Genomic DNA, 27778 nt, shown 5'->3' with positions numbered 1-27778 from the left:
TTACTGTAACCTTGATACCATGAGGCTGACAGTGGGTGACGTGTTGGCGAGAGCAGCTGCAGCGGTGGGGAGGGAGGCGTTGCGTAAGTCAGCACCATCCACCTGCAACAGTTTGTCACCTACCTTTAATGCAGATGAAGCTGCTCCGCCTCCTGCCACACTTGTTACATACACACTCTGAAACACATGACAGACTTAAAGTGATAAATGTTGTCTGAGAAAAAAATTAAAAGTCTCAGACATATGTCAAAAAGCACATACATTACAGTCATTCCTTAACATCCTCAGGGGTTAGGTAACAGAGACACCCGCGAATGTTAAAAATCCGCGAACATCTGCTGCCCCCCCTTAAAAACACTCTGGACCCCCCCATTTCCTTATATAACTAAAGAAGAGCCCTTAGTGCATGTTTTACAACCACTTTATTTCATACAAGAACACTAAACAACTACTTTATTTAATACAAGAACACTAAAAGATAAAAATAATGAATAGTGTACTCCTGCATGGCCTCTTCTGACTACTGTGCTCATCCCACCTCCCTCCAAAAGGATGAGTGTTACAGTATATTTCATTCACTGGATAATGCCATTACTGTACTAAAACAGCAACGAACTGTGCCTGGGATAATGTTACAGTGTCAGCAGAGTTCAACGAGAGATATACAGTATATACTGTATTTTTTTTTCTCTAGCCATCCGCGGATATTCAAAACCATGTATGTTAAAACTGCGGATGATGACTGTACATACAGTTCACATTTTACAGTCAGGTGAAACTTAAGGTGATGGCTGTGTTCCTTGTAAAACTTAACAGCCACACATCATCATCATTCAAACTAATTCCCATCTTACAAGACAGGGAGAGATAAGGCCTATACATAATGAAAAAGTACCAAAAGCAAAAGCACTATCAAGAAACATGCCACAGAAGCATTCATTATCATTCAAACTTTTGGAATCATGGTTCCACCTCAAAGGTTGAAAGTATAATTGTATATTTTGAACAATATCGCATGCAAATATTTTCAGTATAATGAAAATATTCAAGACAAAGGAAAAACAAAATGGTGTGTAAAACCATTGTCCACTTCTCAAGAATTACAATATAACACTGTACTCACTCTCTTTCTTCCTATGTATGTGTTTGTGTGTACATGGGTATGCTGTGTGCATATATGCTTTGGGCGCATCCCGTAAGTGTAAATCTTCTTACTGTCCCATGTACTGGTATTTCTTCAAAGGAAGACTAACCTTATCATCTGGGTCTGTGGGTGACTGTCCAATGGTGAAGCCCAGGTCTGGATTCTTCTCTATCACTACCGGGAACTGTGGGAGAACCTGGGCTATAGCAACAATCAATTATAACCCATGTCATACTGCCCAAACACTGAACCATACACTGCACATCCACAATACTACAGCTACACTAACAAGATACAGTAAGTCATTATTACAAGTTGCTTTTTTTGGACATTCTTTTTTGCAATCAAGACCTCAGTAAACCAGAGAATATCTACCTATTACAATGCCATTGCTACCTACAAAGCTGACCTGCCAGTTCCCCCTCATTACGGTACCCATTATACATAACACATAAATCGCTGAGATACTTATTACAAGGCTTGCCTGTAGTAGCAACTGCGATAACATGTGATGGAATTATTAATTCCAAACATAACTTCATTTGCTATCCAGTAAAAAAAAAAAAAAAAAAAAGGCTTAGCCAAATACCTGGAGAATATCATCATCATCACCCTAGCTCAGTTTTCTTGCTAATGGTGTGGGCAGGATCCAGAAACAAGAAAATCAACAGATAAAAGAACAACAAAATCATTAAATGAATCATGAAAACATGGAAGAAAAACACACCACCCTTACCACCAACTGTATAGAAATAATGAAGGATACAAGGGCAGAAACCAATTTGACAATTCTGGTATTCAATGCCATACCAATACTGCAATAGAAACAACCACTGAATGCCGAGGCACAACTTAAATCCCCATAATGCTACAATTGTGCAAAGAAGGAAGAAGTGGATTAATGGGAAAGTAATAAAGAATGTGCCATAATAAAGATACAGGCAAATAAAAAGTGTTCCGTAAACCCTCATTGTTTTAAATATATAATACTGTGAATAATATCTCAGAACTGGTAAGAAACACTTCATTATTTTTTATCTGTAATTAATATGTATGTGTGTGTGTGTATATATATATATATATATATATATATATATCCATCCAACCATCATCCATTCCTACATTGCCCCATGAGGAGAGTAGGAGCCCGAGGCTAGGCAGTTGGTGCCAACATATAAGATAAGAGTGACCAGCCTCACTCATCCCTGAGTGGCATTACATGAGCAATCAACCCCAACCACCCCTTGGATATAAACTTTCACCGGCTCAATCTGACAGGAGTGCAGTAATTACCCACTAAACCACCAGGCGCCAAAATTTGGTTATATGGTTACCACCCAGCATAGTAAATGGTTTCCTGGTGTAGGAAGACAAGGAAAGAATGAAGGAAAGGAAGACAGATGAGGATGGAAGGAAAGAAGGATGGAGGAGAGGAAAGGGCAGACATCCGACAGCAGCTCTACATTAAGTGAGTGGATGGTGAGCACCCCCATCTACCACAAATATATACTGTATATATATATATATCTATATTTTATCTTTTAACCACTGCAACTCCTCCCCCCCCCTTTCCCTCCTTTGGTATATACAATACACAGATTAATCACAGCTACTCCCCCTCCCATACCCTCATCATGCACTATATAGCACACAGGCAACCATTTAGTTTCTGTTTACTTACACCTGAAGAGGGCATATATTTGACTGAATCAAACATATCCTCACAATATCCACAGTTTCAGTATGCAAGTATAATTCAATTAAAAATGAGCATCATTCACAAAACAAATCCACGTATACATGCTCCACGAAAAAGAAAACCAAAATATCCCCAAAACTGACTAACACAAACCTTTTAAGAGACTGAAAGTATCCAGTGCAACCAAGTAACTCCTGACCCCTTCACTCCACAAAAACTTTCTTCACCTGGGTTAAATAAACTGATAAATAAAAAGAATAGTGATCACTGTTGTGTAGAAGTTTACAAAGGTAGTTTCTTACCCTTTCACTCCAGAATAATGATTTTAAGGGGAACAAACTTCTCAGACAGAGGCAGATAGTAACCAAAACAAGGACACTTTCCCCCCACCTCTACCTCAAGACAACTTCATTCAGTTTAGGACAAGGATTTCAAACTGGAGAGGTTAGACAACCTTAATAAAACTCTCATCAGTATGTGGCCCCTCCCAAGTTGAATAAAATCATTTGGCAGAAACCTTGAGTTCCAAAAAGGCATCACCCGAAGTCTATACTTAAAAATGTTCCAGCAGCAAAAGGGTTAGGGATGAATGTTCCTAACTCAACTGTTTTGGATGAAACTTCTTAAACTGTATAAACTGTCTGACAGTACGAGAATAATAAAGGTCATCAATATAGTGACAAGGTTTGAAAAATTAATTTCTAATCCCTTCTCCTTTCTTAACTCTATCAGTCTGGGATGTCTTTTACATGATATTTTGTTCATGCTATTTCCAGATAATTTATTAAGCTTCAGAGACTCTTTGAACTGGAGGGGTTTCAGATAGCATTCTCTGGCTCTGTCAGTATGAAAGGTCTTCCAAAGTAATAAAATCACTTGGAGGAAGAAGACTAGTTAACAAAACACTTCATCAACAGAGTAAACTGGAAAATATCATTTCACATATGCCAGCATAAAGAAGAAAAGTCATCATAGCAGTGTAGGGGTCAGAGAGCCAAACCAATAAACCAAAGAAGATCATAAAAAAGTATACACAGTGAGTGGTGGTCCAATATTTACCATTTGGTGTGATACCTGGACACTCTGCGTACAGGTACCCAAACTTTCCTGGTCTGGCAGCGTGAGGGAGGAGAAAGCCAGGGTAAGGGAATCAGGAGAGCTACCACACATGAGTTCAAGTCAGCTCAGACTATGGTTGGTTTTCTAAAGGCACATTATTCTTTTTCACCCTAAATGCACAAATTTGGAATAGTTTTAGTACCAAAAACTGTAGACTATCTTAAGCACTTTAGTAAAGGAGGTTTGACCTGACTGTGCAGAACATTCAGGGAGTAGCAAAAATGGTAATTTTTAAAAATAGCATCATACTGAGGGGTTACCCCTTAAATATGATACTATTATTATTATTTTTTTTCATTCTTTTCTTTTTCCATTCTTTCTTTCTTTTACTTCTGGCCATTACCAGACGATTTTATTCATGAAGAACAAATATTCAACCTTCTCAGTCAAATAAAACTAAATTTTTGTTCTACTCCAAATTTGACAAAACTCTCTTAAATGCAGATTTCTTAAAGCCTCAGATATAGAGAAAATATTATTAATGCAACTTCTTTAGTGATAATGTGCCTCAAGATAAAATGTCCACCTTAAGGACAGGATAAATCTATACTACAGTGTATAAGAGATAGTGAGGAGTTAGGTAGTGTAATACAATACTTTAACATTAGTGAAATATAAGTTGTTGATTGTGAGGTAAGTAGCTGATACCTAAACAGTTCCTTAATTCTACTACTCCTATTTACTATACTGAATATGCTTAAATGGTTAGAAGATTAAATGAAGCAATGGAATGCCATAATTCAAGCAGTTACCTTAGCATTACAAAGCAATTTTTCACAAATACCAACGCTCAGATCTTATCCCGTATTAACAGACCTTGGTAGTGTATCTAAATGAATATAAGCATCAAGACTCTGCATAAACCATCCTCTTTTTGCAGTAATATTAAAAGCATATACAGGTATTAGTAATTGCTCTAAAGACCTTCCTAGGGTTATTTCATATTACACACACATACAACTGCAGTAAAATATTATCAAGACACCAATGGCACACTAGTTTATTTTAAATCTAATAAAAATGTCTGTAAACCCTCATATTATGGGACAACATTTTACTACCTGCATAGTGTGTGTTGACTTGTATTATTCGTATGGTAATTGACTGTCAACTTATCTCTCCACCAGCTCTTTTTTACCAGTATGTTTCTGAATGTGATGCATTAATATTCTCTTGCACTACTCTTCTTCTTACTCTAACTAGGCCAAAATTTGCCACTTCTCCAGCTTGAATGGTGATCTGCAACAGTAGATCACAAAGGAGAAGCACTGACTTCTACCAACGAGCTATGTGAAACAGCTTGCAAAAGGGAGAAAATTTGGGCCAAGTTAAGAAGTAAGAATTATTGTGCAGAATATACCCATGTAAAAAAAAAAAAAAAATCATAATTTGCAAGAAAATCTCAAGATGCAATATGCGAACTTACTTCTATGGAACAGGTGCCAGAGAGCCTCCAACATGAATCAGGGTCTATAGGTTGCATTATCAACCAGAGATCATAAAAGGGAGGGCAAACACCCCAATGTTTTACATCATTACATAACCACAGGCTGGAAAACAAAGAAGAGTCTGACATTTCTACCTTACTGCTAACTGTGTGATGTAAAGTGGGATGCAGACTAATAACTCCCTATCCTCATTAGTGTTCCAAAAGTAACTGTCATGAATTACAGAAGGAGTTTGCCTCCACCTTCATGCTCTCAGTTTTAACCCTATGAATCCTGAAGCCTTCCTTTTCAGTTCAGTCTTACTACTACCAGACAATTTTACTTAACTCAGGAGATGCCTTCTGTACTGGTGGGGTTAATTATAGTAGCTTTACTTTAACCTGGCCCAGATTGTTGTCCTTTTGTAGCTTCTTTTATGCAGCACATTGGTAGAATAAGACAATACTGCAGCTCAACATCATTCAACATCCTTTACATACTTTTCTTCATGACTGGCACCATATTCTAGTGCTAGTCTCTTGCTGCAACTCAGTAAATAGGATGAAGAGATGGTAATTTTGGCCAAGATGGAGTAAAAATGTATAATGCTATTCTGTATCTAACTCCTCCAGTTCAAAAAGTCTCCATGAAGCTGAATAAAACTGTCAGGAAAACAGCAAGAAGACAGCAAAAATGACATGCCAAGTCTCAATGTTAATAAATGGTTCTAAAATGCCAATCTAATAAGCAGGAGCATAAAAAGCCTCAGAAGCTAGCCTACGATTACCACTAGTCAGGCCATGTCAGCAGGTTAGGCTAGATCCAGGTTTCAAGGCTGTTATACAACAATTTTTTCCTTTCATTACTTTCTGGATGGTTATATATTTTTAACAGTTCAGATGCACCAAGTTCTTAACCCCATCATGGTAATTACTGTATTTTATTCTTGCTAACATTATTATTATTATTTTTTCCCTTGGGGAGACCCCTCATAGTCAAAGGGTTGTTGAAAACTCTTAAAACTTTTTCACTACCAGTGGTCTCTTGTAAGCCAGGTAAAATCTACCAGCAGCAGCAAGAATAAAACATATATGGCATCTTGGTACAGGTACAACTGAGGTCAAGAGAAATAATGTGTTCACCCATCTAGTTTATACTATACTGGATTACAGCATACCCTTAAAATTTGCAGATTTATAGTACATATTTGGATTACACTATTTGCAATCATACAGTTGCGCCACCTCATCTAAGACTTAAATTTAAAGAGTTAGAACTTGTGAGAGTTTTTGTGGTTGCTGTACTACACTTATATTTATGTATGTTTTGAATAGTCGGCACAGAATCACAATCCACTATATTTCACTGTACACAGATCTTTTATTATAGAACTGAACCATTCACCTTTTATGTTGTTTATGCATGTACACATAATCCAGCATCTATTTATGATGATTTTAGACAGGGAAAGAGTTTTATGCTCATGTTTTATAAGCTTTGTACAATACAGTATACAATAATTACTGGATCAGTAGACTGTAGACTAACTTTAGGTCCTTGAGGAATATCTGCAGGGTTTCTGGGAACTCAACCTCCACGAATTTCAAGGGTATACATTACTTACTACATACCAATACATTTAACTATTACTTCATCAATGATGCTCCAATTTGACCAAAGTATTGATCTAGACTCACCATTAAGACCCCCAGTGTGAGGAGAGGTGCATCACCCTAGGGCGACTATAGCAACTGTTAATGTGTTAGTGCGGTGCCACGTACATTGTCACCTACCACACGGGCATTCTTGTGTTGCCCGAACATCCACCCAGATCGTCCACCATCTGGGGTGTTGGGCGTTTGAGTGGGGTTCTGGGGATGGCTGGATGAGGGGGATACACGATGACGGTTGCTGCCTGGGCCTGGCAGCCTTGATGGTGTTCCTGCTGGTACAAAAACTTTTTAAAGTTGTTGCTATGACCTTATACAATCAGTGAAGCATGTGCTGAAGTGTTGGTTATAGAGTACATTGCCTTTTTCTTTATGGCCTATTTTGCAAATCAGTCAATACAGTAAAACCTCGATACAATGGACGTCAATAGACCAGAATTCGCTTATATCGGCCTGAAGGAGCTACCGCACTAAATTCCTATATATCTGAAAAATTCCAACAAAGCCAGAAGCAGTCCGGACTGTCTGACCACTTCAGCTATGTTCACCACAATAAGGTAAATAAAAGACATGCCTATCAGTGTACAGTACAGTATTAGTATATATATTATACCATTAATGTAGCGAAGGTATAACACAGTACAGTACCACAATGGTAGTCAAAACAGTTTAAAAACCGTTCATGCTATCCGGACTAGTGTCTGATACACTGGAAAAAGTCCGGGTTAACAGGGGGAAGTCCCAATGTCACTGTTATCGGAATTTAGTTTTTCTCAGCATGGCTTGGGCCCCAATTAGTCCGTTATAGTATGGTTCTCCTGTATTACAATAAGATTGCCTATTAAAATTCCATTCCTACCTATTACTGAAGATTTACCAATTACTCTCAATATCCAGAGTTGATTATATATATATATATATATATATATATATTTTTTATGCGAGGAAGAAGGAACCAAAGGCCATGAGCCCGCAGTAACAGTTCCCTCCAAGAGAAAAACAAAATACAATAGAGCCAAATTCAAGATCCGATCATTTTGAGATGCCTGGACACACTGCGTTTGAAAGACTGGAGATCATAGGCAGCAGGAAATACAGACAGAGGGAAACAGTTCCAGAGCTGACCTGTTGCATAAATGAAAGACTGGGAGTAATGGTTAACTCTTGCATTAGAGAGTTGGACAGAAAAGGGATGAGAGTTTGCTGCCAGAAGGGTGCTACGCACCCGTCGTAGAGGTGGAGGAATGCAAGCAGACAGTTCAGAGGAGCAGTGACCATTAAAGTAGCGATAGAAAAGAGATAAAGATGCAACAGTGCGGCGAAGAGACAGAGGTTGAAGGGAGTCAGTAAGAGGAGGAGAGTTAATGAGACGAAAAGCCTTTGACTCCACCCTATTGAGAAGAGCTGTATGTGGGGAGCCTCCCCACACATGAGAGTTGTACTCCACACAGGGGTGGATAAAACCCCTGTATAGAGTCAACAATTGTGCAGGGGTAAAGAAAGAGCGGAGTCGGCTTAGCACACCCAATCTCTTGGAAGCAGATTTTACAAGAGATGTAATATGATCTTTCCAAAATAAGTCCCGAGTAAATGAAACCTCAAGCATGTTCAAGGATGATGCATGATTAAGCTGAATATTATTAAACATTAGTGGGTATACCTGTGGAAGATTTTGTCGGGTTGATAGGTGTAAGAACTGAGTCTTAGATGCATTAAAAACAACCATATTATTTTTACCCCAGTCAGAGATACGAGCCAAGTCAGACATTAGGTGTGCCATAGCCTCATCCCTTGTTTGTTGAAGTAACTGTTGAGATGGGCGTTGCGGGAACCGAATGGAAAGGTGAAGGGTGGAGTCATCAGCGTATGAGTGGATAGGGTTAGATGTACAGCTTACAAGGTCATTGATGAATAAAAGGAAGAGAGTTGGTGATAGGACAAAGCCCTGAGGAACACCACTGTTGATAGATCTAGGAGAAGAACGATGGCCGTCTACAACAGCAGCTATAGAACGACCAGAAAGGAAGCTAGCGATGAAGGCACAGATAGAAGGAAAGAAACCGTAAGAGGGCAGTTTGGAAATTAAAGATTTATGCCAGACTCGATCGAAAGCCTTTGAGATGTCAAGTGCAATGGCAAAGCTTTCGCCAAAGTCCCGAAAGGAGGATGACCAGGAGTCTGAAAGATAGGTGAGAAGATCGCCAGTGGAGCGTCCCTGACGGAACCCGTACTGACGATCGGAAAGAAGGTTGTGATAGGAAAGATGCCTTAAAATTTTTCTATTGAGAATTGACTCAAAAACTTTTGAAAAACAGGACGTTAAAGCAATTGGACGATAGTTGGAGGGTTGGGAGTGGTCACCCTTCTTTGCGTGACCACTCCCAACCCTATATCCATCCATCCATACATCATCCAACCCTACGTTGTCCCATGAGGAGTGTAGGAGCCCGGGACTGGGCAAGTTGGTCCTGACATTTAAGACGACAGTGACCAGCCTCACTAATCCCTGAGTGGCATTACGTGAGCAATAAACCCCAACCACGCCTTGGATATAAACCTTCACCGGCGTAATCCAATTGGAGTGCCATAATTACCCACTAAAACACCAAGCGCCAAGATTTGGTTATATGGTTACCACCCAGTGTAGTAAATGGCTTCCTGGTGTACAGGAAACCTTTTGGCTCGTCATTCAGTGTAGAGTCACCCACAGGCAGAAGGAAGAGGAAAGAACGAAGGAAAGGAAGACAGAAGAGGGAGTGTAAAGTCACCCGCAGGCAGAAGGACGAGGAAAGAATGAAATATATATACTGTATATATACGGTATATATACAGTATATATGTGTGTGTGGTAGGTGGGGACGCTCACCATCCAGTCACTCAATGTAGTGCTGCTCTCGGGTGTCTGCCCTGTCCTCTCCTCCTTCCTTCTTTTCTTTTACCTTCTTCTGTCTTTCTTTCCTTCATTCTTTCCTCATCTTTCTGTCTACGGGTGACTTTGCACTCCCTCTTCTGTCTTTCATTCTTTCCTCGTCCTTCTGCCTGTGGGTGACTCTACACTGAGTGACAAGCCAAATGGTTTCCTGTACACCAGGAAACCATATACTACACTGGGTGGTAACCATATAACCAAATTTTGGCACCTGGTGGTTAAGCGGGTAATTACTGTGCTCCAATCGGATTGAGCCGGTGTAGGTTTATATCCAAGGGGTGGTTGGGGTTTATTAATCATGTAATGCCACTCAGGGATGAGTGAGGCTGGTCACTCTCATCTTAAATGTCAGGACCAACTGCCTAGCCCCGGGCTCCTACGCTCCTCATGGGGCAATGTAGGATTGGATGATGGATGGATATATATATATATATATATATATATATGTGTGTGTGTGTGGTAGGTGGGGTCACTCACCATCCACTCACTCAATGTAGTGCTGCTCTCGGGTGTCTGCCCTTTCCTCTCCTCCATCCTTCTTTCCTTCCATCCTCTTCTGTCTTTCTTTCCTTCATTCTTTCCTCATCCTTCTGCCTATGGGTGACTTTACACTCCCTCTTCTGTCTTTCTTTCCTTCATTCTTTCCTCTTCCTTCTGCCTGTAGGTGACTCTACAGTTACACTGAGTGACAAGCCAAATGGTTAAGTGTACACCAGGAAACCATTCACTACGCTGGGTGGTAACCATATAACCAAATATTGGTGCCTGGTGGTTTAGTAGGTAATTACGGAGCTCCAATCGGATTGAGCCAATGAAGGTTTATATCCAAGGGGTGGTTGGGGTTTATTGCTTATGTAATGCCACTCAGGGATGAGTGAGGCTGGTCACTCTCATCTTAAATGTCAGGACCAACTTGCCTAGCCCCGGGCTCCTATGTTCCTTATGGGGCAACATAGAATTGGATGATGGATGAATGATATATATATATATATATATACATACATGGAGCCTCTGTGGTACAGTGGTAGAGTGTGCGTTTTGTACACGGGTGAACCAGGGTTCGCGCCCCATCAGGGTAATAAACTTTGGGAGTGTTCACCCGGCCACATACTGCATTTTCAGACACAAGGGGTGCTGTGGTTGAACCAGTGTCGCTTACTATAAAATATGCTTGCACCCAGTCGGCTTGCGCAGGCTGATTACACTTGGTTCACAGACTACACACACATCCAAAGCCACTCCAATACTACAATTACACTTACAAGCACTTCTCAACTTACATACAATCTCTACTAGACAGCCTAAGCCACTTGGTAGAGATACACTGGCTTTATCGTCCCGATTTCGGTCGGGATAGGCCGGTCCTGCAGTGGATACTCAAACGGCTGATGACGATGATATACATATATATGTATATATATATATATATATATATATATATATATATATATATATTTTTTTTACACATACCTCACATACATCATGACTTATCGTACTGCAAACGAAACTGAACCTAACCTGCCATCTGAGGAATGCGTGAGGCTGACCCAGTTGAGGTGACAGATGCTCGGGACCCTGGGCTAGTGAGGTGGCCGGCTGAAGTGTGTTGGTATGAGGGTGATGACGTGGGGAGTGGGATGCCAGGGGTGTTAATGGCCGAGTTCACTACACTTGGTGGTCGAATCCCAGAGTAAGGTGGTCTCAACTGTGACTGGGTGTGTGGCTGGGAAGGTGTGTTAAGTTGTGAGGTCTGGTGTGGTTGTGTGTGTTGGTGGGATGACATGTGTTGTGCCTGGGTTGAGTTGGAGGGGTACAGCTGACTAGGTGGGGTGACAGAGGGTGGACGTATGCCAGTGTAGCCTGGAGTCTGAAGTCTTGAGGTGACCCCTGGTCCCAGCTGCTTGCCAGGACCTTGGGATGAAGTGGGTGTGCTACGACCAGATGGAGTGAGTGTTGCAGGGCCATGTGGTGGGGTGGGAGTGGCAGGGCTCCTAGGTATTTGAGAGGCTCGACTTGTCATTCCAGCTGGCTTCTGTGTCCTGAGATCAGACTGGGTGGCAGGACTCAGCTTTCTGGGGATGGACTCCTGGGAGAGGTTGCTGAGGGTACGGACTGGGGTTGGTATTTGAGACTCATTAATGCTGGCAGACCCATAACCACTTTGGCCTACTGGTCTGTGAGGTTCCCAGGAGGGGCTGTATTCACTGTTTGAGGTGGCTGGGCTGCGCACTGAACTGGCTGGGGTAGGAATGCGTGAATCACCCGAGTTTGGTCTGTCTTGCCCACCACCTGCTGGACTTAAGGTGGGGATGCGAGAGTCTGAGATGCGTCTGGCATCTGTTGTTGTGGGGGAAGTAACAGGTACTCTTGGGCTCTGGTTGACTGGAGAGTCACTGTGGCAGTGTCCAACACTGACAGGGGTAGGTATTCTGGTGTCCTGTTGGACATGGGAAGGCTGACTAGAGAAATGGTGATGGAGGTTGAGGCGGGGTTGGGAGACAGTATCAGGGGAACGGCCAGGGATTTTGGAGGGCAGCTTGGACACCTTCTGGGTGGCAGTGTCTGTTTGTAAGGGCCTGTCACTGGAGTCATGGTGAGAGTGGAGGCTAGCAGGTCGGTGGGGAGTCGGGTGCAGCACTTCCCCACGCGGCTGATCCTGCGTGAAGTAGGGAGGACCGCCAGAGCTGCTGACAATACAATCTGCAAGTCTTCCTGCAGCACCACCTGCTTGAGGGCCAAGTCGATTTGGTGTTGGTGTTGCTCCAGTGGCGGGAACCTTAGGAGGTGGACTGTCATCATGTTCCCTGGTCACCTGCAATACATCAACAGTAATGGAATCTTCTGTGGGTACTTCACAGGTAACAGAAAAAGTATCATAAAGTTCTATTCTCATCAGTTTAGGAGGGTTTCTATCACCTCTCTTATAAATATGTTTTTGCTTATATGGTCTCCATGCCAAAGCGTGGAGGGCTACTGTATTTCCTCCAATTCTTTCTTCTTTTTTCCAAACTCCATTTCAACCTGGTGCCATTCCTCTACTTCTTCACCAATTTGCTTCAAACCTGGTACACCTGTTCCTTGGGTCAACGGCCCCAGACACCATTTTCATTTTGAAAAGTTTTAGTTAGGCTTTTTCAAAGGATTTACAGGGTGTAACTTTACACTCCCTCTTCTGTCTTTATTTCCTTCATTCTTTCCTTTTCCTTCTGCCTCTGGGTAACTCTACACTGAGTGACAAGCCAAACGGTTTCCTGTGCACCAAGAAACCATTTACTACGCTGGGTGGTAACCATATAGCCAAATTTTGGCACCTGGTGGTTTAGTGGGTATTTACTGTGCCCCAGTCGGACTGAGCCGGTGAAGGCTTATATCCAAGGGATGGTTGGGGTTGATTGCTCATGTAATGCCACTCAGGGATGAGTGAGGCTGGTCACTCTCATCTTAAATGTCAGGACCAACTGCCTAGCCCCGGGCTCCTACACTCCTCATGGGGCAATGTAGGATTGGATGATGGATGGATGGATGAACTTCAAAACATATAAACATGCAAATTTTGGAGATCATCTGCTTTTGTAGGTTCAATAATTATTGTGACAATTTGTGGAGGCCACCTTGCATTCCATTTTGAATGTTGGTAATCTTGCTACATCTTATTTTTTCTCTTCCCCATTTTGGCCTTTTTCATACTACTATAGCCTACACTGCTTTAATAATTGACCTACACTATATCAACATTCCAGAGAGTAACATATAGCTACTGACAAAAAGAGGTATTATGGAATCTCCTTAACCAACAAAAATATGGGTCAGAAGATCACACCACACAAGCAACATTTATTAGACGGACAAAAATTTCACTAGGATATCAAATACCTTCTTAGTGATAGTTCTAGTGATATATAACACAATTAAGCTATATCTCTGACATTTTCAATATCAAATGACACTGCTTCCTTTTAGGGAACCACTGTGACAGAGCTGGCCAGGGTACAAATGATGCTTTTCTGAAGCCTGGAAGCTTAACCAAGTATCAAAACAAGTACAGTAACTTACTTCTCAACAGCTGATGAAAACAGCTTGTTCAGATGAAAGCTGTTGATGAGGTACATTTGGATGCCTTTTGGCTGGCGTTCCAAAAATATTAAGTCTGAACAAGGTTACTGGAAGCACTATAGCTGGTATTGATCATGTGGCAATAAGCTTCAGAGTGAACAATACCTAATTCTTTATAGAAAATATGGTTATGATGATGATGATGACAACATTTGCCCTATGAAGGGACCTGGAACTTTTCACCACTAGAACATGAAGAAAAAGGAAGCCAGAAAATACACAGTACCTGATCTATAATAGAGACAAGGCCATTGCTCTCTTGGTGTGGTGTGTTGATGCCCAGGCATGTGTCGTGCCCCCATCCCCGGCCCAGCCGAGAGAGGTCCTGGCTGCGGAACATGGGGTGCTGGTGGAGACGGGGCGGGGCAGTAGTGTTGAGGGCCATGTGTGATGCTGCCCTGGTGGGGGCTGGGGGGATGCCAACTGTGTTTATTGGGGCAGCAAGGGACCCCGGGCGATGGTCTTGGGGCACTCGAGTCAAAAACGCAGAGTCTGCCAAAGCACCCAAGGCAAGGGATCCCGGCCGCGTTACCTTCCCTCCTGAGGCTACTTCTAACTGGCCCCCAGTGGCAATGGAAGCAGGGCGAGTACTGACTGTGTTGGCACTGTTGCTCAGACGCTGCTGTGGGGCCAAGGACAGGGGTCGGGCCACAGACGTGCCAACCACATCCCCTCCACCAATAGGAACAGTTTGATGTGAAGTGACTGGAGTAGCATGGGACTTAAGTGGGGGGCTGGTAGATGTCTGAGGGCTAACAGGAGACCTTAGAGGGGGTCCAGCAAGAGATATAGGTGGGGGTCCAATGGAAGATAAACGTGGGGGAACGGTTGGAGACGTAAGTGGGGAGGTAAATGGTGATTTAGGAGGAGGTCCAACACTGCCAGGGGATGTAGGTGGGTGAACTGTAGGGGTGAGATGGGTAGGAGGTGAGGAGGGCGTGGAGGGTAGGGAGATAGAGGGATCAGTTAGGTGAAGGGGAGAGGAGGGGGTGGTGCTGCTTCCCTCACTGCATTGTGGTTCATCAACACCTGCACAAAAACACATCCATTACACTGAAGAATTATAATTTATATCACTGACTTCATACTTGACAAAAGAAAAGATATTTAAACAAGGTACTTAATCATTTATAGTTATTTCACTATTGTTTCTACTGAAAGAACACCTCTTATTCACCTAGTTGCTCATTGTTCATTATATTGTTCTGCTTAAGTCTGAAACTGGTATTTTTTAAGTCCTTAACCCCCAGTCATGAATAAATAGTATGTCTCAAAGTTGCTTCACTTAAAATATCATTATGCCTTTCATATCTTAGATTTTAAAAGACTTGCAGTATATAATTAATGACTACACCACATAGATCTAAATGGCAAAACCCCTCATTACTCCAGTCACAAGGCTGTAAAAGTCCCAGGTACGAGAGGACTGTGCATATTAAGCCTTTGGCTGTGAATGATCTACTCTGCATAGTATTCTGGGTAAAAATAAACCATCTTACTCTGCTTGATAAACCTGGGGCACCGTCCAAAATGCCATAACTATTATTATTAACGTTCAGGCTGAGAAAAGTGAACGTTGCATTTTACTCCAAATTACAAGGGACGAAACTCATTGCAAGCAATGAATTAAAACACACACACACACACACACACACACACACAAATGCAATTACTAAGCTCTGAAAACTCACTCTGTTGCTGTGATGCTTTTCCGTTGCCATAGCCACTATCACTGGAGCTGCTGGTGTCATTATTCTCATCCTCGGTTGTGGCTGCAGCTGGTATTATCTATTGCAAGAGAGGCATATACAGTAGACCCTCATATTACAATGACTGTTACATGATCGCAAAATCTAAGCACCATTTTTTCATCCCATAACAATGTTTTCACTTATACAATTGCTACAATGCCCAACTCCTTATTATACAGTCATTTTGCTACAACGCCCAACTCCTTATTATACAGTCATTTTGCTACAACGCCCAACTCCTTATTATACAGTCATTTTGCTCACTTATATGATTGTTTATGACACTAAATTCATTATACAATCACTTTCAAAAACACATCCCAATCATAAAACAAGTGTGTTGTACCTGGTTCCCATTTAACCCTACGCCTGACTTTCTCATTGGGTATTACTGCTACTACTAAACAACATAAAGTAATCTCGCTTGTATTTATACCCATACCCAGGATATTTAGGGAGGACTACTGGGCCTTGGGATAGGTCACTGCCCCTGAGAAATAGGCCCTGAAGCCTTTGCCCAGAGTCAGACACGTAAAAAAAAAAAAAAAAATGCAACATGCTGCTACATGTAGCTCGTCAGCATATTTGAAAAATAATTTATGGAAGGATAACATGCTATGATGAATGACTGGAAGTGTGGCCTATTGGAGTGGGCAAACTTGGGCTGTCTGGACGCAGCTACTCCTCACCCTGCCCTAGGGTGGGAAAGGAGGTCCGGATGACGATGATGATAACGTGCTATTACTGATACATCGATCTCTGCACTATTTTAACCACTTTTTGGTAAAAATGGCCTGCATGATCAAGAGGTTACTGTAGTCAACAAAGCAATGGCCCTTTATACTCAAAGGATCTATTAAGGCTACATCTAAACCATCCCATTTGAGAAATCTATCTTATGATATATATAAAATCATCAGAGAGGACAGGAAGAAAATGAAAATAACATCTCCAATTTCAGTAGGTAAAAGTTGAATTGCTTTTAAGCTGCTAATGTACTGATGCCTCTTGACTAAGTTTTTCATGACAGACTAAAGTTAGAAATTAGTGTTTTTTGTGTTTTTAATCCCCTCATGATGAATCAGAAGCATATATCAACTGAAGATGTTTCATTTCAGATACAATTTTGCCTATATATACACCTGACTAACTGATGACAAACCTGAAGGTACTGTTAATTCCACCACTGTCATCATTCTCACTTCATTGCCAGTTATCATATCACACTTGTCCTTTAGCCCACCAATGTTATTTATTAGGACATTACACTCTAACTATCCCACAAGAGCATAAGGAGGCCAGGGTTAGACTACTCACTTCAAGCATCTAAGGACAGAATGGCCAGTAACTTATCCCTGGGTAGCATTATGTGAGCAATATACCCCAAACCCTCCTTGGACCCTTTATGGTCCATATCCAGACAGAATACCACTACACCACAAGAAATCTATTTGTTGGTTATGTAATTAGCACCCTACATAGTAAATGGCTTCCTGGGCTACAGGAAACCATTTGGGTTGTTGCACAATGCAGCCACCTGAGCGTATCATTCCATCAATTGAGCGGATGGCAATTTATATATCTATCTACCTATTTTATCAATTTATCTATCTATATCTATATCCGAATGCTTTACTTCAGAAATGGATGGCAGCATACAGCTCACCCCATGTAACCATGCCATTTTGCCATCACACTGCCCTCCCTCCACCTCACACCACCCTCACCCATATACTTCTCATCCCTCAGCAAATGTGTCAGTCTCTTCTCACACTAACCTGTTGTGCTGATGGAGCTTCCTTTACAGTAAGAGACGATTCCTCCTCTGTGGTGGTGTCATCTTGGTCTACCCTGTCACTGAGGTCCCTAGACACCCTTGTGATCATTGGGAAGGACAGAGGTTCCTTCCCCTGGTCTGGCAGGTCCTGGGATGCCTCTCGTACCAGAAGTGGGGCAGTCTCAGGAGGCGGGGTATCAGCCTCACCTGGAGTTTTGGCCGTTGACACAACCTAGCACAGAATTTACATCATCAGGATGATGATTAAATTCATCAAGATCATCATCCTAGTCCTAATTCTCACTAAAAATATATGGTACTGTTCATCATTATTAGGTTCATCACCATCACCATTGCCTTAGGCTTAATTCTCACTAAATATACAATACTGCAATTGTACAGATAATCAGCTATCTAACATAAATACAAGAGCATGGATACTTTAATTTGAACAATAAAACAGTAGCAGCTAAATTTATAAGATGTACATTTCTAAGACAGTGTATACTTAAATATTTTGTAGAAGTAGTAGTAGTAATATTAATGGTAGTTGCAGCCCAAGACTCATATGAATGTGAACCCAATGGACTGCAAACTGAAGCTGCCATCTCCTGCAGACCAAAATCTTTCCTTCCGGCGGAATTAAGGGACACCAGTATCACTGGGCAGCTCCACCACCCAGTTACCGAATATTAATGCCACCACACCACCACAAGAAGGAACCCCTGTCCAGCACAACTGTGTCGACCTTTCAGTATACGAGGCTTTAAAAATTTTGTTCTTGTAGCTATCAAATGAGGTTTTTCAGCTCTGGGAAGACATCTTACAGTGAAACAGTAGAAAAAAGCAAAAGCACACCATATAACGAGGCCATAAATTCTGTATTCACCTGAGCCAGTCCAAACACTTTCCTATCCCCTATAGCATAAGGTCGGTCAGGCCCCTGTTGCCTCTCATTATCACCCTCGGTTGTGCTCTTCGTTGCTTCTCCTGCCTGGCCATTGAACGTGGAAGAGTTGCGTACATTACGAGCCTCCCTCAACAGTGGCCTCTCCTCAGCCTGGGGTGCGAGGACTGGGAGGGGTGAGGTAATTATTTCACCCTCACTTGGCTCGTCCTCAGGCATTGGGGAGTCTCGGGGTACCTGCTGATGGTGAAGAGGAAGGAAGGTGTTCAAAGACATTTACTAGGAAATAGGATATAATCATCATCATCATAATCCTGGCTTTTTTCCCTACCTAAAGATGATGTGAATAGGATTCACATAAGGAAAGAGTAAGTAAGAAGGCTGACAAACTCTCAACAGCATATCCCGTTAACCAAGCCATACAATATATGGTACAATTATTCACAATTACCTGCTTTCAGTTTATTTACTGTCATATCTTCATTCTAAAAAATCAGCCCTACTTCAAATGCCTACTTATATGCATTCAGCTTTACTATTACTTTCATATCCTCATCACATAATACTGGCCCCACCTAAAAAGCCTTATTATTTGTACTCAGTTTTAATAACATTAATATAACTCCCACAAACAAGCTTTCTCTTGGGTGTCTGTGGTAACCCATGTACTTTATCTTAAACTCTACGTCTTATACACTTTTTACCTTAACTTGGTCCAGACTTTATTGTTTTGCAGGTGATTCCACATAGCTCAGTGAATGAAAAAGACACTAACATGGCTCTACATCCTTTACAAAGTACTTCTTGACAAACATCATATTCTTGTATTAACATACTGCTACAACTCAAAATTCAAGATGAAGAGATGTCAATTTTAAACCAGATTAGAGTAAAAAGCGTATAGCCTAGGTACATCACTGTCATAAACTCAATGCCATAACTTAACTTCTAACTCATCTCTAAATTCTGTAGCCCATACTAACCTTCTCAGGGGTGTCTGTAGCATCCCGTGTGGCTACCGATGCTGCTGTAACACTGGCCTGACTGACCTTGCCCTGACTGCCTTGATCGCCAACACCACGAACCGCGACAAACTGACGTGCAGGGTCCTTCTGTGGTGCGCCGGCAACAAATTGACGGTTGGGGTCCTTCTGCAGGGCACTGAGGTTGCGGGCATGACGAGCAAGTGCCTTGAGCTCCTTGGGGTATGGAGTTGGGGCGCGGGAGAGACGTCCTTTTGGTTTATCCACATCACCCTCAAAGGCAAACTTGATGAGGGTTCGGGCTCGTCGCTGCTCCTCCCATGCTGCACCAGGGAAGTTGTCTTCTTCAACCGCTTCTGTTTATATGAGACGGAAAACACATGGACAATTTGTAAGTAAATAAAATCCTACTGCATTTAAAAACTACAGATATGGATGGTATACCACTAAAAACATCAACCAAAAGTTTTGCTTTGATATTGGTAAAATACCAACACATCTCTGTGTAGGCTGATGAAATGACCAACAGTAATCAAGATCATTTCTGTACACTTAGAAAAGCCAAATTAATGAATACAGGTCAGAGGCAGAGGTAATGATAGACTAAGGAAGACAGTTACAGTGCTAACTAGATGTGCATAAGAAAAAATGAGAAGTACCCATCAACCTCTTGAATGCTGTGATGTAATTTTGAGTTTGTTCTTGCTACCTCCAAAAAATTTACTTCAACTTCAGAATGGTGTTTAAGAGAGAAGGGGTTAATGAAGGCTACATCTAGCCATTCCAGTCCAGTAAGCTACCCTAGGATATATATATATATATATATATATATATATATATATATATATATAAAACACTAGCAGCAAGAAAAAAGAAAAAAATGTCACCAGAGTTGAGATTACATACAAGAGTCAGACATAAAAGTGTGACAGTTAAGATGTTACATTAAGAAAAAATAAGATGGAAGAGATCAATTAATAAATAAAAGCTGGACAGATATCAATGAAAATATACAGGTACTGCAGCGTTGAAAGCATACCTGGGTGGTGTGGTCTGGGCTGCTGTGGCAACATGAAGCAGGTCAGGACCCGCTGGCCCGTCCCTGGCAGAGTTTCTGACTGTAGCTGTACCTTGGGTTTGTTCTGGTTCTCACTCAGCCATAATGCACGCAGCTGTGGTGAGAAGAAGACAAATATGGGTGATCTTCTGTTCATCTTTCTGTATATTTAATTACATATTTACCAGAAATGTCTTTACTCAGAAGATATCATTCTTTTTTTTTTTATTACATGCCAGCCAAATTATAGTACAGTATTCATCTTAGGAAAGACCTATCTGACTGAAAGGGTTTGCTAAACATTCTTCATTTTGCAAGTAGAAGGTGCACTTGTAAATGCTGCTTTAAGCAGAAAATATCAGGAAACCTTACATGCTTCCTGCTGAGGGCTGAGGGCTTATACTGTATTTTTAAAAATTATACCGTAATAAAATAAATAAATAATAATTTTTTTTAACATAATAACTTTACAGTTACCTCCTCCCTTACAGTAAGAAAAGACTGCTTACATGGAAAATAATTCACCGTGGAAAAGTTGCTAGAAAACTTCTTACAGTTATCAAAATACAGCAGCATGTGAACATCCTTACTTCTTAAGCTTTAACAAAATACAGCAGCAAGTGAGAATGCATGAACAGTTAACCCTATCTCTTGATTACCTTAAGCTTGGTAAGTGAGACAGGGAGGTAAGGCAAGAGGTTGTCACATAAGTTTAGCACAGCCAGGTGAGGCAAGTGACCGAGCTCCCCAGGCACTGAACTCAGTCGATTGGATGCAGCTGTCAGTACCCGCAGCTCACAGCACGACCCCAGTTCACCCGGCAGCTCTAAAACATACCGTACATCATCAACCCAGTTCACCCAGATGCTTTGAAATATATATACCCTCTACATCATCCTCATCATAATCACCATCACCATAATCATAATCATCCTGGTGCTGGAGAATGACACCTTCCCATGATGGCATCAATGTAAAGGGGTTGCTCTGATGCCTGGTTATACAAACGTCTCTCAACTCTCTCTTTATCCCCCAAAAGAAGGATGGTGGACTGCAGGACAGGGTAGCTTCAGCCTGTAGTCCACCAGGTTCACATTCAGGTAAGCCTGGGTTAACAACAACAAAATAACTAGAACAATTAAAAAAATAATATAACAACAATAATAACCACCAATATGACAAACAACAACAACAACAATGAAGAATGCCAGTAGCTGATTACCTGTGAGTAGGTTGTCATCGATATGGAGAGTATGAAGGGCACGAAGAAGTCCAACAGAGGCAGGCAGCTCCTCCAGGTCATTCTGTGAGGCTACCAGCTCCTGCAGAGACACCAAACCCCCCAGAGTGGCCGGCAGGCGAGTCAGGGCATTGTCATCCACCTTGAGGGTCTCCAATGCACGACATGACCCAAGCTCATCTGGCAACTCCTTGAAGAGGGATGGACATACAGTTCAGCCTTTTCTGATGTTCTTTTTACTATTATGTCCACAGTGAATTAAAGAATCTTTGCAAAATAAGAGGTCCACTGCTACTTTGCTACCTGATATGCAGTTTCTCCCAATTTAGTGTACATTATCAGCTGCATGGAAAAATCTGTAATATAATGAAATAAATCCACATTTTCCCAGTTTACAATACCAGCTGTACAGATATATGGCAATATCTTTAAAACACAGTTTCAGTACCAGTTGTGTGAAAAAACTTGTGATATTTTGAAATACTGTACCAGTACATACCAGTTGCTGTAATTTTCAGGTGCTACACTTTATAAGGAAAAGCTGAATTATCTTGACATGTATCCCAGTTTCCAAGAAGTTACAAGAGCAGTTACATGGAAATAAGTTACACTGTTTATACATTACATCCTGGCTGTCCCCAATTTACAATATCAACTGTATGAGAAAAGCTGATAATTTTAAACACACCTGACTGGTAACAAGGACTTACTGTACTTCTAATCTCTCCACCCACCTTGAGATTGTTTGATGAGAGGTGCAGATCTGTGAGTGACGTGCAGCTCTCTATTTCCCCTGCTACCCAGTCCACCTTGTTCTTGCAGGCATCCAGGTGGGTCAGTTTCTTTAAGCGGCCCACCAGGGGAGGGACGGACTTCACTTTGTTGTTGTCAAACCACAGTTCCGTCAGGTTCACCAGGCTTCCAATCACCTCAGGCTGCCACAATGTCCATTAGGGGATTAGAAATAATATCATCAGCATCAGTATCAATTATTATCATCATCACCCTGACCCTTTTGCCCAACTAAAGACAGGGTGAAGAAGGATCAAGGAACCAGGAAAGAAGAAAGTATGAATGGGGAAGAATTAATAATGCACTACCAAAAAAAAAAAAATTTTCCAGGAGAATCACCATTTCAACATACAAGTGACACGTAACATCAGTGCCGGGTATTACACAGAAGAAAAAAAAGTGTGAATCTGCACCAGTCTCACCTCCACAACCACATACTGGATAATCTCCACTCCACTATTGCATCAGATAAGTTCAGGCTTGATCACAGAAATTTAGCAAGCAACAATATAAGCTGATCTCTCAAAAATGGCAACTGAGTCAAATGCTATAATTTCTGACTTATTAATGACAACATCTATGCATTTTTACCACTGAAAAAACCTGCATAAATATAAGGAACAGCTACTGATATGAAATGAGAAAAATTTAACAAGTACGGATGAAATAGTTAAAAAGCCTTCCATGACAATTACAGTACTCTCCAAACATTCACACTAAGCAAGGAGGAAGAAAGAGAATAATAACAAGCCAGAACCGAAACACACCAGCTCTGAAAAGTCATTCTGTCCAATGTCAAGGCGCTGAAGTGCAGTGAGACGAGCGATGGATTTGGGTAATGTGTTGAGCTGGTTCTCTCGTAGTTCCAATATGCGAAGCCGTGACAGTCTACCAAAGTTGGCTGGAAGATATTCCTAGAAGCAGAAGGACTGGATTTGAGATGTGGGGCTACAACATTATAAGTTGTACAGCACCAATAACCTGTGTTTTTATATGGTATGGGGCAGTACAATGGTATGATAATTATGTGATTCTGCTTCCGTTAAAATTCTATTAAATAAACATAGCATTTTAAAAGAAAAAATAAAATCTGACTTCCATAGTAATTCACAGTTTATATCTACAACATTACCTAGGTTCTGTGTAGTTCTATCTGCCATTTTGTTTTTTTTTAACACGGTTGCTGCTTACCAACTAAAAAAAACAAGAGAACACAACCTCACTTAAGTTAACCTATACAAACTGTTATCCATTCAGAGGAGACAGGTGACACAACTATGAGAAAATAAATAAATAAATTAATAACAATAACAATAATACTAACAGAAATACATAAAAAAATGCCAATCCCATAATACTCTTTATGGTGCACAGAGACTGAGGCTAAGCTACCACAGTCAAAACATTTCAGGGTAGGAGACTGATTTATGTCCCTGGTGGCACTTTACATGCAAGAAAAACTTCTGGCCACTTCTAGGACTCAAATCACCCTGAAACCTCTACAACACAATCAACAAGCATCTATTAAAAAAAAATAAAAATAAAAATAAATAATAATAAATAAATAACAAGGAACTGGCAGTTTTTATTTCAGAATACAAGGAGGTGGTTTCCCTCCACAATACACTGTACTACACTTGTAGAACAGCCTCACAGAAAGTCACTTCAATCTGCTGTTGACACATCTGCTTGACAAGACAGGCCAAGGATAAGCAATAACAACAACAACTTCAGAATACAGCAAGAACTCACAAGGAAGGTGTCATTAAGGTACAGCTCCTGGAGAGAAAGGAGCTGAGTGAAGCCCTCTGGTAGGCGGCAGAGAGGGTTAATACTGGTATCAACTGAAGTCAGCTGTTTGCAGCCCTTGATGTTGTCTGGGATGTCTGAGATGGCTGGAAGGGTAAGGGGAAACACTGTGTCATTGCCATCATCACCCTGACACTTAAGGCTGCATTACAGGCGATTAGAGATTTTGCAATACTGACTCCTTAGTGATGTACTCTGAACATTACACTTCACTATCCTCTAGCATGTTACTGATGAATGTTGACTTTAAAATGATAAAAATAACTTACAAGAGAATGTTAAGCTGAAACACAAATTAAATCACTAGGTAAGAGGTACTACAAATCCTCCTATCATATCTAAACTATGGCCCTTATCCCCACCTCAACAAGGGATGTAGCAGGATTCACAAAGAAAGAAGCAGAAGTCTGAAAATGGGAGAACTACCGGCAGCCTATGCAGTGCATTGGTCCACACAATCATTTACACATCATTCATGCCCACAAAAGCCTTGCTCCAACTCACAACCCTGAACATCTGCAGTTATTTGTTTATACTTTATGTGTATATGGTAAGAGACAGTCCCACAGTATTCCTTGTTATGTGTAGGGCCCTTAACATGGGCTATCATGGTCCAGAACACTTAAGGATAAATGACTGGTCTTTGTCTTTGATGGCACTAAATGATAAGAAAACTTCCAGGCACCTCTTGCAGTCAAACTGATATGATTCACATAACTATTGTCCGAAAACGATATATATATATATAAAAGGAAGAACTGTTAAAAACACCACCACCACCACCACCACCATCATCTCTGGCACCCTACTGCCTACAAAGAACCCCTGGATTGGATGACCATGACAGAACTGCCTCCAGGCTACTTTGTCCTCAAATGCCACTTTCACTTTCTCAGTCACCCCTCTTTTATCTACTGTCGCACTGTTCCATTTCTTCCACACCCAAAACCATCTTCCTCTACCAGCATTATCCATAACCTCACTCTCAGCAACTCTTTCCTCCACTTTTATCAAAAAGAATTAGACTAAGCAGCTATATACTGGATAAGGCTATCTAGTACTACAGCAGTTAAAAAATATATTGTATATATATTTACATGTCAGTCACTGATGCAAGTTAGACAGGTTTAGGGAGAGGAAAACTATTTATCTTTCTCATCTAAAAAAAAGCAATTATTAATATGTTATGACAAAAACCTTGATATTTAAAGCCAGCATCACACTGGGCAGAAAACGGCTACCATGTTAGCCATTTTTGCGAGGCGAATGACCAACAATCAGTGGGATTCAGCTTGCTAGGAGGTTTGTTGATGTGATAAGGACTCAAATGAGGCAAATATAATTTTTCAACACATTTTTAACTGTGAATGATATATATAATTAGAGCTGGAGGTAAGTTTAAATGAAAGCGGATCGCAAAAGTGGCTAACATGTCAGCCAGTTTTGCCCAGTGTGACTCCACCTTAAGGTATGGTTCTATACAGCAGCAAATCCTTGATGTAACAAACTAATTCAGGATACAGGTGTGTGTGTTGCAATGAACAATATATAATTAAAAATCGTGAATAAAAACTTATCAACTAAGCTGCCATCTGAACATTAAAAATCAGGAAAATGTATTTTTGATTACAAGTAACTACTCCCATATCCTAATTTGAAAATGACATTTCTTTAGCAGGGGATAAGCCAGAATTTATCATAATGGACTAGTTGGTACAAACAGTTACTAAGCTTATACTAAGGTGAACCTTGTTCACATGGTCACTGAAAGTGAGGGCTGATTATGGCATCTGAGATATCTATGAGTGACTCACTGATAACTCTCAATACAGCAGATATGGTATAGGAATTCCTCAGTTAACACTATCAGGCTACTATGACTCACTCTTACTGGAAAAAAAATTAATCTGGCACCAGCCTGAAAAGAATGCTAGGGTTGTCCTGATCATTAGAGGATTAATGGTACCTACATTACCACTCTGGCTTCTATAACTTATTCTTAGCAGAAGCCTATAACTTATTATTAGCTTAGTAAATACCTGGTAATTTGCTACTACCTAGAACAGAATATTGTACTGTACAAGAATTGTCTCAACAATAATACGGATGACAGGCATTCAGTTTTCCTTCAGAATAATACTGTTACTAAACTTGTGAACACTTTTTACCTAACATGCTGATGTTCACTGTTTAGTAGCTTGGATGTGCAGTAAATGGTTAGGGCTGATGCAACCCACACTACTGTTGCATACACTTCAAGACATTATTTCTTATAACATGATATTTTCTAGGAACACAGAAAGAAACTACTGTAACTACTATCAGCCTAATATATTACATACAGTAATATATGCACTTACACCAGGGTATCTATACTCTGTATTACAGTACTTAAATATCCAGTACTGTACTGTTCTGTGGTGAATAATCCAACATCAGAACCTCAGAGTATACTTGTGTGTACTTACCATTCTTGCTGAGGTCAATGGAGGTGAGGTTAATGAGTGAAGCAACAGCAGGAGGAAGGCTGGTGAGTTCATTGTCACTCAGCCCCAGCGTACGAAGACCATGGCAGTAGAACAACTGGCGTGGTAGTTCACTCAACTAAGGTACAAGAGATTGATAAGTACTGTAACCAGCTGGTCCAAAGGCTATATTATATATTAACTAAACAGCTTCACTTTAACTCTTTCATTATTATGGACAAGGTTCAATATCTGTTTTCTGTGTAAAACCAGACTAAAGGATTTTTATTCAACTACGAGAAACTTTAATGTCAAACCATTTATCGAGGCAGATCTTAACTATTTGAGTTCTGAATGCTATTACAGCATGTCGGCAAAATCATCTACAGTATAACAGCAAGAGCATTTGTAATCCTATTCTGTTTTTTCCAAATTGCTTCACTTAAGAAAAGAGAATGGAGAAATGAGTTACTGCATTACCATAATTTTTCTAAGAGTGTGAACAATGGTAATGGCAATGTTGAGGAATAGAAAAACTACAAATATATGTTGGCAGTGTTAATTGGACATTATAAGAAAATGAGATTTGTGAAAGATGTGGACTGAATCAAGAGGTAAAAGGTATTGTGATGGGGGTGGTGGTGGTGGTGGTGATGATGATGATGATGATGATGATGATGATGATGATGATGATGACAGTGACCATGGTATGTAGTTAAGACAATGATGACATTATTCACCTGATTTGAATCCAGGTACAGTTCTTCAAGGGTGCGCTCACAGGCAAAAACATCAGAGGGCACATCGGTGAGGGAAGCATGGCAATAGTCTAATACGCGTATGTCGTCACTCTCTCCCTTCCCTCCACACCCCAGGCAGGCCAACAGTGACGGCAT

The 27778-nt window shown here is 40.9% G+C and overlaps 1 protein-coding gene across 1 annotated transcript; it reads right to left on the bottom strand.

Annotated features, from left to right (window-relative positions):
• LOC145394342 (uncharacterized) lies at window positions 1-27778 on the bottom strand. The gene is made up of 18 exons (XM_080268218.1): window positions 27623-27778; window positions 26886-27021; window positions 24361-24503; window positions 23376-23522; window positions 22551-22751; window positions 21799-22006; window positions 21236-21402; window positions 20559-20691; window positions 19520-19875; window positions 18519-18776; window positions 17631-17861; window positions 15793-15889; window positions 14328-15130; window positions 11770-12800; window positions 11507-11688; window positions 7171-7331; window positions 1254-1328; window positions 1-177 (listed from the first exon to the last, which is right to left on the bottom strand). The coding sequence occupies exons 1-18, from the start codon at window positions 27776-27778 to the stop codon at window positions 1-3; spliced, it is 4662 nt and encodes a 1553-aa protein (XP_080124344.1).

This window comes from Coenobita brevimanus, chromosome 27, assembly GCF_032717465.1.
Source record: "Coenobita brevimanus isolate Jiangsu-jjx chromosome 27, ASM3271746v2, whole genome shotgun sequence".
NCBI lineage: Eukaryota > Metazoa > Arthropoda > Malacostraca > Decapoda > Coenobitidae > Coenobita > Coenobita brevimanus.
The sequence above is the reverse complement of the archived record's forward strand: the minus strand, read 5'-3'. Positions and strand labels throughout refer to the sequence as shown.

What these genes read in the sequence shown, in the direction of transcription:
- LOC145394342 (XM_080268218.1), bottom strand. Translation starts at nt 27,778, where the DNA reads ATGCCGTCACTGTTGGCCTGCCTGGGGTGTGGAGGGAAGGGAGAGAGT. An exon ending in AAGCTCCATCAGCACAACAG is followed by an intron (nt 15,890 to 17,630) that starts GTTAGTGTGAGA and finishes CTCTTGCAATAG; the next exon opens with ATAATACCAGCTGCAGCCAC. An exon ending in AAAAGCATCACAGCAACAGA is followed by an intron (nt 15,131 to 15,792) that starts GTGAGTTTTCAG and finishes GTTTTTGTGCAG; the next exon opens with GTGTTGATGAACCACAATGC.